The 17148-nt window shown below is 37.4% G+C and overlaps 1 protein-coding gene and 1 long non-coding RNA gene across 11 annotated transcripts; one reads left to right on the top strand and one right to left on the bottom strand.

Annotated features, from left to right (window-relative positions):
• Positions 1 to 1781: 1781 nt before the first annotated feature.
• Positions 1782 to 4973, bottom strand: LOC110896009 (uncharacterized acetyltransferase At3g50280). Of its 3 annotated transcripts, none has more exons than XM_022143419.2 (3): positions 4835 to 4973; positions 2794 to 3312; positions 1782 to 2697 (listed from the first exon to the last, which is right to left on the bottom strand). In XM_022143419.2, the coding sequence occupies exons 2-3, from the start codon at positions 3262 to 3264 to the stop codon at positions 1813 to 1815; spliced, it is 1356 nt and encodes a 451-aa protein (XP_021999111.1). In that variant the 5' UTR covers positions 3265 to 3312; positions 4835 to 4973; the 3' UTR covers positions 1782 to 1812. The 3 variants fall into 3 exon arrangements, with proteins under 3 accessions (XP_021999111.1, XP_021999109.1, XP_035841705.1); XM_022143417.2 differs by having other exon boundaries at positions 2794 to 3629; positions 4835 to 4962; XM_035985812.1 differs by having other exon boundaries at positions 2794 to 3286; positions 4835 to 4946.
• A 386-nt stretch (positions 4974 to 5359) lies between these two features.
• On the top strand, positions 5360 to 9149 carry LOC110896010. Of its 8 annotated transcripts, XR_004884355.1 has the most exons (7): positions 5363 to 5623; positions 6320 to 6594; positions 6686 to 6754; positions 6836 to 7013; positions 8005 to 8204; positions 8306 to 8430; positions 8627 to 9149. It is a non-coding gene; the product is annotated as an uncharacterized LOC110896010 (long non-coding RNA). The 8 variants fall into 8 exon arrangements; XR_002567574.2 differs by lacking the exon at positions 8627 to 9149 and having other exon boundaries at positions 5360 to 5623; positions 6320 to 6403; positions 6479 to 6594; positions 6686 to 7013; positions 8306 to 8581; XR_002567573.2 differs by having other exon boundaries at positions 5362 to 5623; positions 6686 to 7013.
• Positions 9150 to 17148: the final 7999 nt, after the last annotated feature.

The raw sequence follows: 17148 nt of genomic DNA, 5'->3' as shown, positions 1-17148 counted from the left end.
TGGTGAGACCCGGCCCCTTCTGGGCATACCACCCCCAATTCCGTGGGTTTTTGTTTCACAAAAAATGACAATTAGTCACTGATCTATGAGGAAGAAGGTCAACGCTTGGTGATTCGCCAAACGCTTATATGATCGTTGCACTTAAAAAAATAAACCCTATGAATACAACTCAACGCTAACTCATTTTTTCCACACAAACTTTTCTATTTTCTCACTTATTCTCACCACCAATATTTTTCACATTCGTCTCAAAACGAATAAATTTGAAATCCCATTATTTCCATACGGTCCGCTAAGCTCTGAAGAAAAGATATTGAGACAACGAAATGCAATTTTGATTTTTTAATACCTTGGTTGTCTTGTCTTTAAATAAATTTCAAAACACCGCTTCATCGTCAAGAAGATATTCATTTTTTAAGATTTTAATAAAATGTTGTATTCTATTTTATTTTAGCATTTTGTTATTTTTCTAATTTTATTTTTATTAAATAGGTATTATGTAATTTTTAAATTCAATATGACTATTTGGGTGTTATGGAATATTTAATATTAACCAAGTATATTCATAGAGACAACTATGAAGAGTCTCATACACGTCTGCTTAGACACTGCTTCAACGAACGATGATAATCAAACATTCACCCCCGAGATGTTTCGAAGACAGTTTCAAATGGATAAAGATGTGTGTTTTTCAAATCGTCGATGATGCAAAGAGAAATTATGAGTATTTTATTAAACAACTTTCGATGCAAAACACGTGTCACATATCCTATTAAGCATCTCTCCCATGCCGGTATCGTACAAATCCTAACGAAAGAACATGTTTGCTATAGCATGTGCCGATATTGTAATGAACCGATACTGACTGGATTATTGTCACATTGCGTAGAGGATTACGAATAAATCGTTGCCCGCCATGAAGCGCAGACTTGCCTTTAAACCCAGTATTACATTAATCATGTGAAGAATTGCGTAGAGGATTACGAAAAAAAAAAAAAAAAATTATTGTATTCTTCTTTTTGGCTTCTAGTTTAGACATTTGACTTTTTGATGTCAAAACTATACTTTCTTAGTTGCGATGCATGTTTCACATTTACTATTAACATTTTTCCACAACAAAGCTGTAAGGATTTAAGCAAGGTGTACATAATTCATTTCCAATTTGAATCATATGTATCAAATACATAGTAATAGAAATCGCGTTCGGTTGAACTTGAATGTAAGAAAAGAATTCATACATTTAAAAAAACTATGAAAAAAAGTTATACCTTAAAAATCAGAATCAGGCGACAGGTGGTAACCTTCATCAACGATTACGATTAAAGTAGAATAGAACAAGTATGATTATTGAAATTCTAATTCCCATGGAAAAACCCTCTTTAAGTTGAAAAGGATCTCGATGTAGCCTATGGCAGACTTAACTTATGTGTCATGCCCAATGCTTAGATTGTAAATTGACGTCATCTACACTTTTCAACTTAAAATATATGTCACGTACTACAACTGACGTCAGTTACACTTTTGAACTTAAAGTAGATGTGGTGTACTGTAATGGAAGTCTAATTGACGTCTTTCGTATAAAAATGCAACCATCAACCTTAATATTTCTTAAATGTTCAAAAACAAAACGTAATGTCAAGCCTCTTCTTTTACTAGTTGTCAGATGTTCTCTAACTCGTTTTTTTGTAACCGGTCCGGTCAGATCATGAAAACATAGATAAAAACACAAATAATTGGTTTTCTTATTTCTCGCTACGTAGTTGTTTGCTAAAACCAAATGAGAATAATATTTGTTTTAAATAAAAATACATGTTACAAAACAAACGTTAGAGCACTCATGAGCTCCTGGTCAGATTGAATATTTTTCATACACTCGGGCATAAGGCAAAGTTCTACGTCCATGCTACCGCCTCCTTCTCGCCCCGGTTGCACTGTTATCTTACCGTCACATTTGTTGGTGCACCCGCTTCTAACCGCGACCGCTTTACCCAACCCAAATTCACACCCGTACATGTCAAATCTTGGTGAGCTCCCAACGTGCACCAGGTTCGGATCATTCAGCTGACTCATTTTATATATCACTGGGCTTCTTATCCATGACTCAACCTCTTCCTTGATTGCTTGATCATCGTGGTTTATCACAGCTTCATGTAGCTGGAAAGCCGCCCAACCGAGACCATGAGCCAACAAATCCCCCACACATGCTTTTCCTCCCACAAACTGAACTGGGTTGCCAAAATAATCATCAGACAAAGGTGGGTTCAACCTAGGCCGGGTAGAAAGCATCAACGAACAAGTGGTTTCATGGTCGTGTGGTAGACATCGCGCACGGGTGATGCACCTCCATAAAAGCGCGATAACAGCTTGTAAACTTGAAATCTTATGCGTATTGCATTCAGAATTTGCTGTTGCTTTGAGCTTGGAGATGGCCGTTGATGAGAACTTGAAGAATCGCTCTTTAAAGGTTTGGATTTCTAATCGTTCAATAAACTGATCTTGATGGTTGTAGGGGATATTGATAATAGGATCATATCCATCCAGCACCCATCGCTTGAATACCGGAGGACGAGAAATTGATTTCCCTTCGGATCTGAATATTTCACTCCAGGTAGCCATGAAATGCCATAAAGAGGTCCCGTCGGCCACCATGTGGTTGACGGAGCAACCGATGAATATTCCATCCACAAGTTCGGTCACCTGTATTAGACACATTGTAATTAGTCATCGTAGAGGGTAGAGTGCGTAAATATCAATCATAATTACCAAACATTCCTTTTGTCATTTCTTAGTTACCTGAACGGATAACAACGGCAGCGTGTGACCGTCATAAGAAATGGCTGTATTAAGATCAAACAACGAATGGACAAGTAAAGGTACGTCAGGTGGGTCACTAACGTCGGATACTGTGGCACCCGCCTTGGCATAAATAAACTTGGCGCCAGGGGTGTTTTCTGGATCCAAGTAGATGACGTATGAAGGTGGGTTTTCTTGTTTTCGAGTGGTGAAACGGGAAGCGAGCGGGTAGAAATGTGTGAGGGTGGCGGAGAGAGAGTGTTGGAGGTGATTCAAGAATGTGTTTATTGAGAAATAATCGGGTGAAGGTGGTTTTCTGAAAAGGAGACCTCTTTGGCCGTATTTGACGTTGAGCCAGGCCAGCTCAAAAGGTGTGAAATGGATAGGCTGCTTTGCCTCCGGTGACTGTGAGAGGTCGTCCAGTGGTTTGATGAAGCATTCTGAAATGAGTTTCACCGGTGTAGAACTCATCGGAACTGAAAGCTAGATCTTCCTAAAACAAACGGTAACCACAACTTCCTAACCCACCCAAGAAGATAAGTCAAAAGAGTAAAGACACAAAACCATTTGCTGAACTGAGCCCGCCAAAGAAAGCGATTTTGCTAAGCAAAACGATCAAAGTTCAGAATCGTGACACAGGTATATCTACTTTTGTTTTTTCTACTTGTCGTAATTGTGTTTCAAACTTAAATCAAACTAGTAGGCGTAAACCACACGTTGCAGCAGCTCGTTCTTGGATAAGATTTATATAGAAACACATAAAAATCAGCACGTTGCAACGCTATGTTCGCTATCCTAATGCCCAAAAGAATAAAGGTATGCTTGGGAATGTCCACCTGATCCAATAGGCAAGAGATCAAAATTCAGAAGTTAGTTTATGATTTGAATTTTCTGTTGCAGATAGTAATGCAACTTTGCAATCAGGGTCTGGTTAATATGGTTTTTTTCATACCCATTTTAATAACCACCTATGCACTTATCTTTTCACATTTTTATAAACTAATGTTAGCCTATATAAAAAAAGAGTTAAATGGCATTTTAATCCCTTGGTTTGGGCCATTTCGCCAGTTTAGTCCAAAGGTCTCATTTTTCGCCTGTGGGTCCAAAAAGGTTTCACCATTGCCATTTTAGTCCACTGGGTTAACTTCATCCATTTTTTCTGTTAACGAGAAGGGCGATTCGGTCATTTTATATGTAATTCTGTTAACTAGAAGGACAATTCAGCCATATAAAATGACTGAATTGCCCTTCTCGTTAACAGAAATAATGGATGAAGTTAACCCAATGGACTAAAATGGCAACGGTGAAACCTTTTTGGATCTACACGCGAAAAATGAAACCTTTGGACTAAACTGGCAAAATTACCCAAACCACAGGGACTAAAATGGCGTTTAACTCTAAAAACAACTGTCAAATTTCATCTTACCATTCAATGTGATTTGAACAAAATGGGAATTTAGTTTTCCGTTTTCATGTCAAATTTGCGAAAAATCGAATTTATAAACCTGAATTTTCGCGCACGAATCTGGATACCTTGCAGAATTACAGTTGACAATGTTGGTAGAGTTTTGACCTGTTTCAACTTAGTTTTGCTTATGTGTTGTTTGATTCATCTTTCTTTGTATATTATTTTCTTGAAATTGTGTCTGATAAATGTATACAAAACAAAGGAGTTGAAAGCTAATTGTTGTAACTACCTACTCAATCAATTTAATTAACCTATGGATTCAAAAATGTTGAAAACAATTTCATTAATCTAACCAACTAATCAGACCCTTTAACAAAAATTACAAACCCAAGAATTAATGGCAAGTTGACTTTTTTTTGTTAAACTTATTACCTTCTGTTTGACTTTGATACCTTAGTAATCACAAATTTACAAACTTTAATTACATCTACACACCTAAAGTAATAAAATAATATGTTATGTCAAACACCAATTCATCATCACCACTAGAATGAATGGAAGAACATCAACTGTGAGCACTAACCAGCAAAGAAGTAAGAACTAAAACTACAAAGGGAAAAAAACTAATATTACCTGCACATAATCTGCTACATCCGATCAACTCGTTGAGAAAATCCAAGTGAAGAAAGGAAAAAGGGTGAAGATATCTATGCCTAGGGGATATTAAAAAAATAGGGAAAAGCCCTTCTTGGTTTATGATCAGACATCTGTACTCCTAGGATTGTTTGTATATAGGAATGAGAGACGGAATGAAATGTACCATTGTAAAGAAATAAAGAAAAAAGTGTTTGGTTGGTTGATGTAATTGAATCACCCATTCCAAAATGTATTTCATGCCCTCAAAATAATTCTATCATGATTGTTTTGGTAAATGATTGGTTGCCTGTCTCTCTATTCAATATCTATATATATATATATAAACATGATAAATAAGGGCTTATGTGTCATGTTATGAGGGTTTGGAAAATGAGGTGGCATCACCATAGGACTTTTTGAAATTGGTTTTGGCTCCAAAATTCCGGGTCTTTTTTTTTTCTTCTTCATATGGGGGTATACACGGGATCCGGATTTTGACCCGGGTATATATTGTTTCTAAAATTTTCTTTTCATTCAAGAACACTACAGAACATCATCGCCGCTTTCTCTCCTATTCTCCCTGTAAACCCTAACCAAAAACTTCATCGCCGCTTTCATATGCCGACCATGATTCATCGCCGCTGATGCTTTCTGATTATCCTCTGCTTTGATTTCAATCTTCCGTTTAAGGTGATTGTCAATTTCAATTCAACAACCGATTAAAGGCTTCCAATGGAGTCTGCAAATATCAGAGATGTATTGACGAGATGTATTGACTTCCTAAAGGTAATCTTCTTCTCCATTCCCATCCGTCATCGAAACCCTCAAGGTAAGTTTGAAATCCGTCATCGAAACCCTCAATGTAAAAAAAAAAAAATTGAATTTATATGTGGTCGGACGACTGCTAGGCTTTCAATTGGGGAAGATGATAAATTCAAAAAAAAAAAGAATTTTGAATTTATACTTTAGAATGAACTGATTGAAATTTATTACTGATTGAAATTTATACTCTCAAAATCCTAAATCTCAAGCTAAGAATGATGTTTTCAGCAGTGATTATTTATTAACATGTGGTTTGGGGTTGTACTGATTCTAAAGTGATGTTACTTCATTGGATTTAATATGTGTATACCAGATGCTCGATGAAATGCCTTTGGGTATCTAAGGTGATTTTGGCACTTGTGAGTTGTGATCCTTTGTTAATCAACATGTTGATAGTTAACACAACATATGTTACAGTCTGCTATTACACATATTCAAATGTTTTGTGCTTAAGTCTTCCATTGAAATATATGTTTTTGGGAAATGGATTTATGATTAACTATTCTATATTTGAGTTTTCAATTATTAGTTTTTGTCATCTATATTGAAAGAATCAAGATTTTTCATGGAAAGCTTTTAATGATTTTTTGTTAATTTAATATTCCACTACAAATCCTACCTACAATTTCTTATTTTTAACTTTCTTTCTCAACTTTACAGTGAGGTCGCTTGATGGAGAATGGAAGGTCACGCTTGGAGAGTCAATAATAAAAACCAAAGAAAGCTCATTTATAGAGCTAAAAGGTTTTAAAGCTGATCATTTAACAACGCAAACTGTTTATGTTATTATCTTGAAGCAACCAAATCTGTTGTGTAAAGGATTATGGATAGGGGTGTAAACGAGTCGGCCAGAGCCTGACTTAATTGAACTTTATATTGAGTCTAAAATGTGGGGTGATAGCCATCGGTAACTAGGATCTGGTGAGTATATTCAGGTGGGTACCATAACACTATAACATAATAGTTATCTGCATTTTTTCTTGAAATAAGTTTCTTATTGTGTTTTCGTGTCTTCTTTACTTACAGGTGAGTGGGAGAGCTGGACGCCGTGACAAAGATGAACGTGATATTAGTATTATAATGATTGATGAACAAGTATAATTAAATTGCTACCTTCTTAATTTTTACATAAATAAATAAATTAATAGTATGTATTTTTTTTCATTTCAAATGGAGATGATTACTCTATAAAGGACATGGTGCTAGGGAAACGAGCTCCACTGGTCAGTCCTTTTAGCCTAAGCCCTGAGCCAAGTTATCTACCTTGGGTTGTTATAGAGTCGAAACAAACCCAATAGATGAGGCTGATTGAATAAGTGGATATTGAGGTTATGTGGTCCTGCTTGGATAACAGGTTAGCTAATTTTAAAGAAATCTAACAATTCACTCATTTTCATTCTATTTCCTTTTGTCTTTATGAAGTTTTTCTTTAAAGGAGTGTTAGGGCTACTTAAATATTTACTTTGTAATTATGTAATGCTATTTCTTTCTCCTAGGTTCATATGACAAGGTCTGAGTGGTTCTCTAAAGGCTAAACTTTTATTTTATAATGTATTCCTTTAATTATTCAACAGTATTAAGAACTAATAGTTACCTCTCTGATCATGCTTGAGTGTGTATTCTCAATATTAAAATGAGCACCAAGTTAGCATATTGGTACATACTTAGTAGCTACTCTTGAGATTTTTTTCTTTGTTTTTTTTTATTTATTTGAGATCTTTAGTTTTTCACCCTACTTTTAACCTTATTATTTTTTGTTTTCTTAATTTGTCACAAGCTTGCCATTTTGAAGTTTTTCATATTGCGGTTTATTTAGAAGGATGTGATTTCTAGGTTGACTAGGAAGATTGAAATTATAGTGCATTGCAAATTGAGTTCTTGAGGTGAGACTCCAATTCTGTAATGATTATGTTATAATAGTGAGGGATAATTCCGTCAGTTGTTTGTACTTAACCTTTTTTGTAATACTGTGATGACTGACAAATGTTTATGAGATGCATCAATTTTACATGTATCAACATTTTAGTCGATGGTTCTGTATTTGAAAAACTATGTGTTTTAATTTATTTTAGCAGGAGTTAATATGATTGTAATAGCTTGCTCATTTGTTCATTAAGTAAAGTGTTTTTGTTGAAACATCTTTATTGGGGTCAGGTGATCTTTTACCTTTACTGTCTTGCTTATGACTTATCCAATTATGTTAGTGTAATAGGGTGCTTCGAGAGCAGTTAAACAACTTTTTTGGCTTTTAAAGAAGGCCAAGTAATAGGTTATGGAAGGTTTTGTTGGAATGTGGTTATTTTTGTAGCACTATTTAACTTACACTCTTATTTCTCCTCTTTTAGGATTCTATTTGTGAGGGCGCACGTTGAGTTTTGGACTTTGAAGAATTGAATCTATCTTTGAGCATGATGTTTTAGATAGGTAACTCTTTCTAATGCAGGTACTACTCAATGTATAAACATATAGAGAGAAGTTAGATGAAGAAATAAAAAAAGAGCTGCATCTTGCATCTGCTGAAGGGGTTGAAGCCAAATTATTGTTGGTAGATAGTTTAAAGATTTCTGATTATTATATGTAAGCTAATACAAAACTGGTCGGGTCAAATAATAAATTTGATTATTTTGGTCCTTTGGTTGCATGCAGATTCCAGAAGCACTGAATGAAGAGGTGCTTGAGAAAATGACTGCGCCAACAAAGAGCGACGTACCAATAATTATAAGAAATGAACTCTTTGAAGGGAAATGTTTTCGGGTTTCCAACAAGATTCAGTATGATGTCTGATTATACTTTAATATTATAATTTTTGAATTGTAAAAAGGGAGTGCAAGTTAATCATATAATTTTTCAGTCCAAGATGATCTTGAACAAAGTTTTGAACTGTAAATAAAAAGAGATAGTTGACATTGTACTCATTTTACATTGGTCTCTCTCACACACACTAGGAATTAAATTTCATTATTTCAGGTCATGTTGGTTCAGCCTGGGAAACATTGCACCAAAGCCCTAGGTGCAGTGGTGCTCACAAGTGGAAGATAAACCGAATCAATTTTCTATGAATTATCAAAGCTTGAATCTAAGAATTCTTCATGGGAACTTGAATGAAAGAGACTAAATCTTAAATTCTAGAGACAAGTTAGATTCAGAGGTTTTGGGAGCGAAAAAATAGAGGATGAAAATAAAATTCTTTTGGAGGTTGAAGTGGATTATGTGGAAGCTAATATATATTTGGAAAATCAAAAGATTGCTAAAGATAATGTTATTACTATTTTTTTAAAGATAAAGCAGTTTCAAATTGTCAAAAGCAAATGCTTCTTTGCTTGACAAATTGAACCAGACACTTGCATCTGTGCGGGGTGAGTGTATAGACGTGTGACATAGAATCCTTAAAATTGTTACAAATTACAAGTCAAATATGATAGAAATGGTGATACACAGTCAACATTTTGTTTGTATTTTATCATATTTATACACTTATGATTATTAACAAGAGTCAAGGACAGTCATTATCTAGAGTTGGTCTATATCTAAAAGACCCTGTTTTCACTCACGGTCAATTGTATGTTGCGTTATCAAGAGTAAAGACGAGAGAATGTGTCAAAATTTTAATATTCGATGATGAAGGAAAACCAACCAATGAAACTGCTAACGTCGTTTACAAAGAGACTTTTGGAAATTTATGATGTTTAATTTTTTATTTGTTTCCATTGACTTCAAACTTTGTTTCGTTCTATTGATGTTATAGTATGTTTCTCATATGTTCGTTTATTTTCTATTTGGTCAAGTGTCTTATATTCATGTGGTTTCTTAAGTTATTAGTAATGAAAATTGGGCCTCTAATGTTATAAAACTATTAGGCCGTGTATGCATTTATGAATGACAATATTTAGTTAAGTTGTTATTGTTAACATATATGAAGACATTTTTTTAATTTATTATTGTATTAATAATTAATCAATGTTGTGTAAAAGTTTAATGAAATAATATGTTACATTTTAATAAAAATACATGTTTATTAACTAATGAAAATAAACAACCCGGGAAGCAGTCCCGGGTGATAACCTAGTTTCAAATATATAGGAGATTACAACATAATTGTAGGCACAATCACAACTAACCAACTTGCCTAACCGATGGCTAATAACATACACAAGATTAAATCATTCTAAATATATTAATACTCCCCCGCAATTGAAACGGGAGGCTCGCGAATGTTGAGGCTGGATCGGAAATCATCAAAGAGGACCTTTGGCAAACCTTTTGTGAATATGTCGGCTATTTACACATACAACCCACAAATAAGTTCAACAACTCTTTTAGGCATTTCATTAATTACCCGGTGGGCACTATTCTTAGGCCACCATTATAACTACGTTCATCAACTTAGTTCATATGATTGTTTACGTCACGTTAACATAAGTTATATTCATTGTATGCTAGTTTATGATTCATTATATAAGAACATAGGGATTGTTTCATCACCATGAAACAACCCATTGCATCATATGTGTATGAAAATTACTCAAACATCAAACTTAAACAAAAATTTTAACCATTCATATACACATGATGATTTCAAGCATCTATAACATGATTATAACATCAATTTCATTATATCATACAAAAATCCATTTCATGGTAAGTACGAATATGCACTCAAACTTATAAATTGTTCAAGTATCTTGCTTTTACAATCATGTTTGATGATTCTAAGCACATGTATATTATCAACTTCATCATATAATCAGAACCCACTTCATAATCTACTTTTTAATCACTTATAAGTGATCTTATCTCAATTATTTCATAATTTCATCATGTCTAACGAAATTAAACATACATAAACACTCAATTTCATCTTTGGATCATGATATGCGCAAAATGCAACATATAAATTATATCAAGTATGGCATAAAACTAACCCTTTTTTAGTACTAATGTTGGAAAAAAATGTGTTTTTGTCTTCCTTTTGTATTTTCAGGATTAAATGAGCTCAAATTAACAAAAGAAGCAAAAAGACAGCAAAATCTAACATAAATACAAGAAAAGGAACAAAAGTGGAATGCCCGACCCCTCAACAGCATCTTCCCAAGCAAAACCAAGAACACAGAAGACTGAACACGCCCCGTGCTCAGCGAGCACAGGGCCGTGCCCAAGAAGCAGCAGAAAAGACAAACCTCTAGAAGCTTCTATTGCCCACCACGGGGCCGTGCCCAGCAGACACGGGGGCGTGGTCAGACTCTTGCAGGCGCATTTATTGTAATTGCGAATTACAATTAATGAGGAAAGAGACAAGGATGGACACGGGGCCGTGCCCGAGCTTCTGTTCAGCCTATAAATAGGAGTGCTTGGAGACATTTCAACTCATCCCTTGGCACACCACCTCTCTCACACTTCACCCACCACCCACCACCACCATAACACCATCATCCACCACCATCATCCATTGTCCATCATAGAGTGTGTGAGTCATCTCGGGATCCAAGATTGATCGTAAGAGTTCTTGACAATCAAAGGCCATGTTTGCCTAAGTCTCTTACATCACTTGGTGAAGACAAGTGTTTAGTGTAATACTTTTTATTTTTAATCTTTTGCACTTTTTAATTGGTTTTGTATTAATGACTTTAATCACTAGTTTCTTATGTTGAAGGTGATTCTTCCTTATCGTTTGTCCGTGGTGTCTTGGCATTATTTTACTGTCTATATAAAATAAAAGATTTTCACCATTCATATCTCCACGGTCTATATGGAGGTATGTTGGCTACCTGGTCGGGGGTTAAGGGAACGGTTTGGTAAGAGTCTTGCCGTTGTTCAGCATTTAGAGATCCTGCAAGGGACCTGGGTCAAATTTAGTAGGACCTCCTTCAATACCCAAAGGTATTGGATGGCGGGGGTCCAAACTCTTTGATCCCCTCATAAGTTAACTACTATTAAAACTTTAACCCAGCTATTTAGGACTGTATCCCTGCTGACTCAGACTACTTAGCTGAGGGTAACGTCGCCTTCAAAAGAGGGGCCTACCACATTATGCATTAATAACTTAATTAATTATCTTTCAATAATCCGACCCTTTAGGATTGTATCCTTGCTGACTCAAACTACTGGGTTGAGGGTAACGTCGTCTTCAAAAGAGGGGCCTACTACAATAACTAAGATAATCTCTTAAACAAGTGCAAAAATGCGAAAATAATCAAAGGTTACACTAACACACGAGTCGGATCCAAGTGATTCATCTTGTCTATCTGTTTTTATTTTTATTTTTATTTTCAGCATTTTAGTTATTTTTATTTTCTTAGTTTAAAAATCTTTTTCTAACATTTTGGTTTGATTAGACGTCGAGGATAAACCGGTACTAAAAGCTCTTGTGTCCTTGGACGACCTCGGTATCTTACCAACATTATACTACGTCCACGATGGGTGCACTTGCCCATATATGTGTTTAGTGTTAGTAAATATCGTGTTTTATAAATTTAAAACTTGGCTAAAAGTGTAAAAAGGGCTTAAAATATACATCTAAAATATATAACACCTTGCACACATCAAGTTTTTGGCGCCGTTGCCGGGGACACAAGGATTTTAAGAAAGTTAGGAATCAACGGCCTAATCTTTTTTTTATTTTCTTTTTAATTTTTAGGATTTTCTTAATTTTTCAGCTTCTGCAGAACTCAGCACGGGCCGTGCCCGCTGAACACGCCCCGTGCCCAATCTTTGGAACTAGCAATCCTGTTTTAAGTCAGACAGTAAGCTGAACACGGGGCCGTGTTCATTCAACACACCCCCCTTGCCCAAGATTCAGTTGCTGAAAACAGAACTGTTAGATCCCGACGGTTGGTAAATTCTGACACAAAAATGAGTGATGACAATTTTTTTACTTTCGGCACTCTTATGGTACATGGTGTCAATTATGTGGAGGCGGACATAAAGAATTAGAATGTTATTTTCTAAACTATAAGCCCCACTATATAGACCCATCGTTTCCCTGTATCCTTAAGAGGGGCGAAAGTAAAAATAATCCTTATCTCTCCCTCGAAAGCGCCCAACCAAATATTTTATGAGAAATGCTTCTTGATGAACTATTTCAACTAGAAGATCTGATTCTTAATTGGTTAAAAGAACTTAGGATGGATTTCCTAAATTCATCTCAAGACAATAACCAAGAAGAAGTGTTGGGATCGCATTCAAACAACCTCGTTGCTCCCGATAATACCTTCGACTCTAGCAAAGACTTGGACGATAGTCGTCCCTGTGTCGATTGTGCCGTGAAGGACTCTTCATCGACTTCGTTCGATGCATACATAGACCTGAGCGATTCGGCATATACCTTCTTTAACGAGAGCCCGAAAAAGGGTTGGACTTGTCCACCTACATATAGCATAGGAATCACCCTCACCGACAACCTCTTGCGTTCTCGTCTTAACCTAAGTCAATTAAGGTATCTTAGGCACTTTGGGGTTGTTCCATCTAGTAAGGAACCACCCGATCTGGATAGGTTCCTTAAAACAATAGACAACCTTCTTAATCAGCCCTTCGACACGGGGCCGTGTCCGGCCAACACGCCCCCGTGTCCACCAAAAGATTCTTTTTTGATTTTATCAGAATACGGACAAAAATGTGTCAGGATTCTGTCTGCACACGGGGCCGTGTCCAACATGCTGTCGTTTTCTATAAATACAGCATGATTCCTGCTCATTTGGACCACTTCAAAAGACAGAGATTCCTGAGATCTTCACTCATACTATCCTAGGTATGTTCTAAAAGAAGGTTCTCAAGAACCCTCTTGTCTTTTCCACTTTTGTCCATCACCTTCTCCCTCAATTTTTAGTTAACATCTCCATTAGAGTTGGAAACTTCATGATTTCAACCTTTAATGAAGTGTTTGTAAGATCTTATTCAAGGAATCTTGTCTAAAATAAGTCATGCAAACTTTGTTTTAAATTATTTGTGCTTAAACTCTACATATAAATCAGTAAAATAATTTAAACTACAAAATTCCTTGATATGAAAACTTACAGACATCTGGACACGGGGCCGTGCCCGAGGGACTGTTTTACAAAAATTTGAGCTCGTTACGGTCTTTCCTCTCAGGCAAGCAGAACAAGCGGAACGTCTGCACCTCACTCAAGGAACAACCGAAACGGAAGGAGGTCGTCTACGGGGGAAGATTCTCTTGTAAACTATGTTTACGCCCTAAGAGAAGCTATAGATGAAATGACGGGGGTGGAAGAAGCCTTGGTAGACCGCATCAACCATCTAACGGTGGGACTGGAAGGGTGTCTCCGGGAAGTTAACCTCCTGCACCAGAGGTTGAACATTCTCGCATCGCCCCCTTTGGTACCTATAATAACCCAAAGGGCATGGAACGTGGTGCCTGAAGTTATCATACCAGCCGAGTGGTATGCCATGCACCCGGGGCCTCCTAGGGACATATTGCAAGAAGTTCCGGTTGGCGCTACTCCTTCTCCTCCGCAAGATGAAAACGAGGCCACCTTCTTTCTCCCAAGAGAAATAGAAGAATGGCTTTAAAAAGCATCTAGGAAGATAACACTCGGCTAAGAAGTCCTACTACATTACCAAGAATGAATTCCCGGAATTTTGGTTCTTAACAAGGGAATAGGACTCCTTATGATAACTTTATGTTTCACTAAATCTATCTAATTTAGGACTTTTTATTTCTTATCTATTTTTAATTTTTAGGACTATGTAATCCTCTCTATGATTATTAATGAAATGATGGTTTGGATGGTGTTATAAGAAATAAAACACACTCTAGATGGTGAAGGATAACAAGGGAAACGAGAAACATAGCCCCATGCACTAAAACAGAGCAATCCGACAACAATCTCCCATTACAGTAGGCTCAGCACGGGCCGTCTCCACCCGACACGACCCCGTGCTGCACAATCTGCAGCAAATCACCCAGTTCAGGTAACTGGACACGGGGCCGTGTTTGCTGAACACGCCCCCGTGCCCAGGCTTCTGTTTCATTTCTTAAATTTTTGTCACTGGCACCTGAACACGGGGCCGTGCCCGGTCCCCACGGGGCCGTGTCCAGACTGCCATAGCCCCATGCACTAAAACAGAGCAATCCGACAACAATCTCCCATTACAGTAGGCTCAGCACGGGCCGTCTCCACCCGACACGGCCCCGTGCTGCACAATCTGCAGCAAATCACCCAGTTCAGGTAACTGGACACGGGGGCGTGTTCAGCCTTCTGTTTCTTTTCTTAAATTTTTGTCACTGGCACCTGAACACGGGGCCGTGCCCGGTCCCCACGGGGCCGTGTCCAGACTGCCATAGCCCCATTGATGTGTGTAAAATGCAACATATAAATCACATCAATTAAGGCATAAAACTAACCCTTTTTAAGTACTAATGTTGGAAAAAGAGTGTTTTTGTCTTCCTTTTGTATTTTCAGGATGAAATGAGCTCAAAATCACAAAAGAAGCAAAAAGACAACTAATTCTACCATAAATACAAGAAAAGGAACAAAAGTGGACTGCCCGGACCCTCAACGGCACCTCCCAAGGCAAAGGAGAAGAAACAGAGTCTGAACACGCCCCGTGTCCAGCGAACACGGGGGCGTGCCCAGGAAGCAGCAGAAAAGACAAACCAGTAGAAGCTTCCATTGCCCACCACGGGGCCGTGTCCAGCGAGCACGGGGGCGTGGTGAAAGTACAGCAGGCGCATTAATTGTACTTCGCAATTACAATTAATGAAGTGAGAGAATGTCAGACGGGCACGGGGCCGTGTCCAGCCTTCTGTTCAGCCTATAAATAGAGGAGCTTGGCTTCATTCTCTCTCATCCCTTGGCACACCACCTCTCTCACACCTCATCCACCACCCACCACCACCATAACACCATCATCCACCACCATCATCCATTGTCCATCGTAGAGTGTGTGAGTCGTCTCGGGATTCAAGATTGATTGTAAGAGTTCTTGACAATCAAGGCCATGTTTGCCTAAGTCTCTTACATCACTTGGTGAAGACAAGTGTTTAGTATAATACTTTTTATTTTTAATCTTTTGCACTTTTTATTTGGTTTTGTATTAATGACTTTAATAACTAGTTACTTATGTTGAAGGTGATCTTTCCTTATCGTTTGTCCGTGGTGTCTTGGCATTATTTTACTGTCTATATAAAATAAAAGATTTTCACCATTCATATCTCCACGGTCTATATGGAGGTATGTTGGCTACCTGGTCGGGGGTTAAGGGAACAGTTTGGTAAGGGTCTTGCCCTTGTTCAGCGTTTAGAGGTCCTGCTTGGGACCTGGGTCAAATTTAGTAGGATCTCCTTCAATGCCCATAGGTATTGGATGGCGGGGATCCAAACTCTTTGACCCCCTCATAAGTTAACTACTATTAATACTATAACCCGGCTATTTAGGACTGTATCCCTGCTGACTCAGACTACTTAGCCGAGGGTAACGTCACCGCCAAAAGCGGGGCCTACCATAATTTGCATTAATAACTTAATTCATTATCTTTCAATAATCCGACCCTTTAGGATTGTATCCTTGCTGACTCAAACTACTGGGTTGAGGGTAACGTCGCCTTCAAAAGAGGGGCCTACTACAATAACTAAGATAATCTCTTAAACAAGTGCAAAAGTGCGAAAATAATCAAAGGTTATACTAATACACGTGTCGGATCCAAGTGATTCATCTTGTCTATCTGTTTTTATTTTATTTTTATTTTCAGCATTTAGTTAGTTTTTATTTTTCTTAGTTTAAAACATTTTTCTAACTTTTTGATTTGATTAGACGTTGAGGATAAACCGGTATTAAAAGCTCTTGTGTCCTTGGACGACCTCGGTATCTTACCAACACTATACTACGTCCACGATGGGTGCACTTGCCCATATGTGTGTTTAGTGTTAGTGAATATCGTGTTTTATAAATTTAAAACTTGGCTAAAAGTGTAAAAAGGGCTTAAATATATATCTAAAAATATATACACACCGACACACATCAAGTTTTTGGCGCCGTTGCCGGGGACACAAGGATTTTAAGAAAGTTAGGAATCAACAGCCTAATCATATTTTTATTTTTCTTTAATTTTTTTTAGGATTTTTTTTAGATTTTCAGCTTCTGCAGAGCTCAGCACGGGGCCGTGCCTGGTCGGACACGGGCCGTGCTCAGCAACGTTACTGGCAGTTTTTGTTTTTCAAGTTACAGAAAGCTGACCACGGGGCCGTGCCGGTGCAACACGGGGCCGTGTCCAACTTCCAGTAACTGGGATCTGAAAAACAATCACTGTAATTCCGACCACGGGGCCGTGTTCACTCAACACGGGGCTGTGGTGAACCTTCTGACCAACGTTCTTTTCTGTTTTTATTGCAGGACTTGGAACCCGACGCCATCCTCACGTAGTGTATGAGCTCCAGTTCCAATAAAGACATAAAGGAACCACTAGAAGAACCCGAACGCTTTCTCAGAAAAAGGTTAAAAGCCAAAAACCAAGAGAAGGTTTCGGGTGATCCACCC

Source organism: Helianthus annuus, chromosome 16 (genome assembly GCF_002127325.2).
Source record: "Helianthus annuus cultivar XRQ/B chromosome 16, HanXRQr2.0-SUNRISE, whole genome shotgun sequence".
Taxonomy (NCBI): Eukaryota; Viridiplantae; Streptophyta; class Magnoliopsida; order Asterales; family Asteraceae; genus Helianthus; species Helianthus annuus.
The sequence above is the reverse complement of the archived record's forward strand: the minus strand, read 5'-3'. Positions and strand labels throughout refer to the sequence as shown.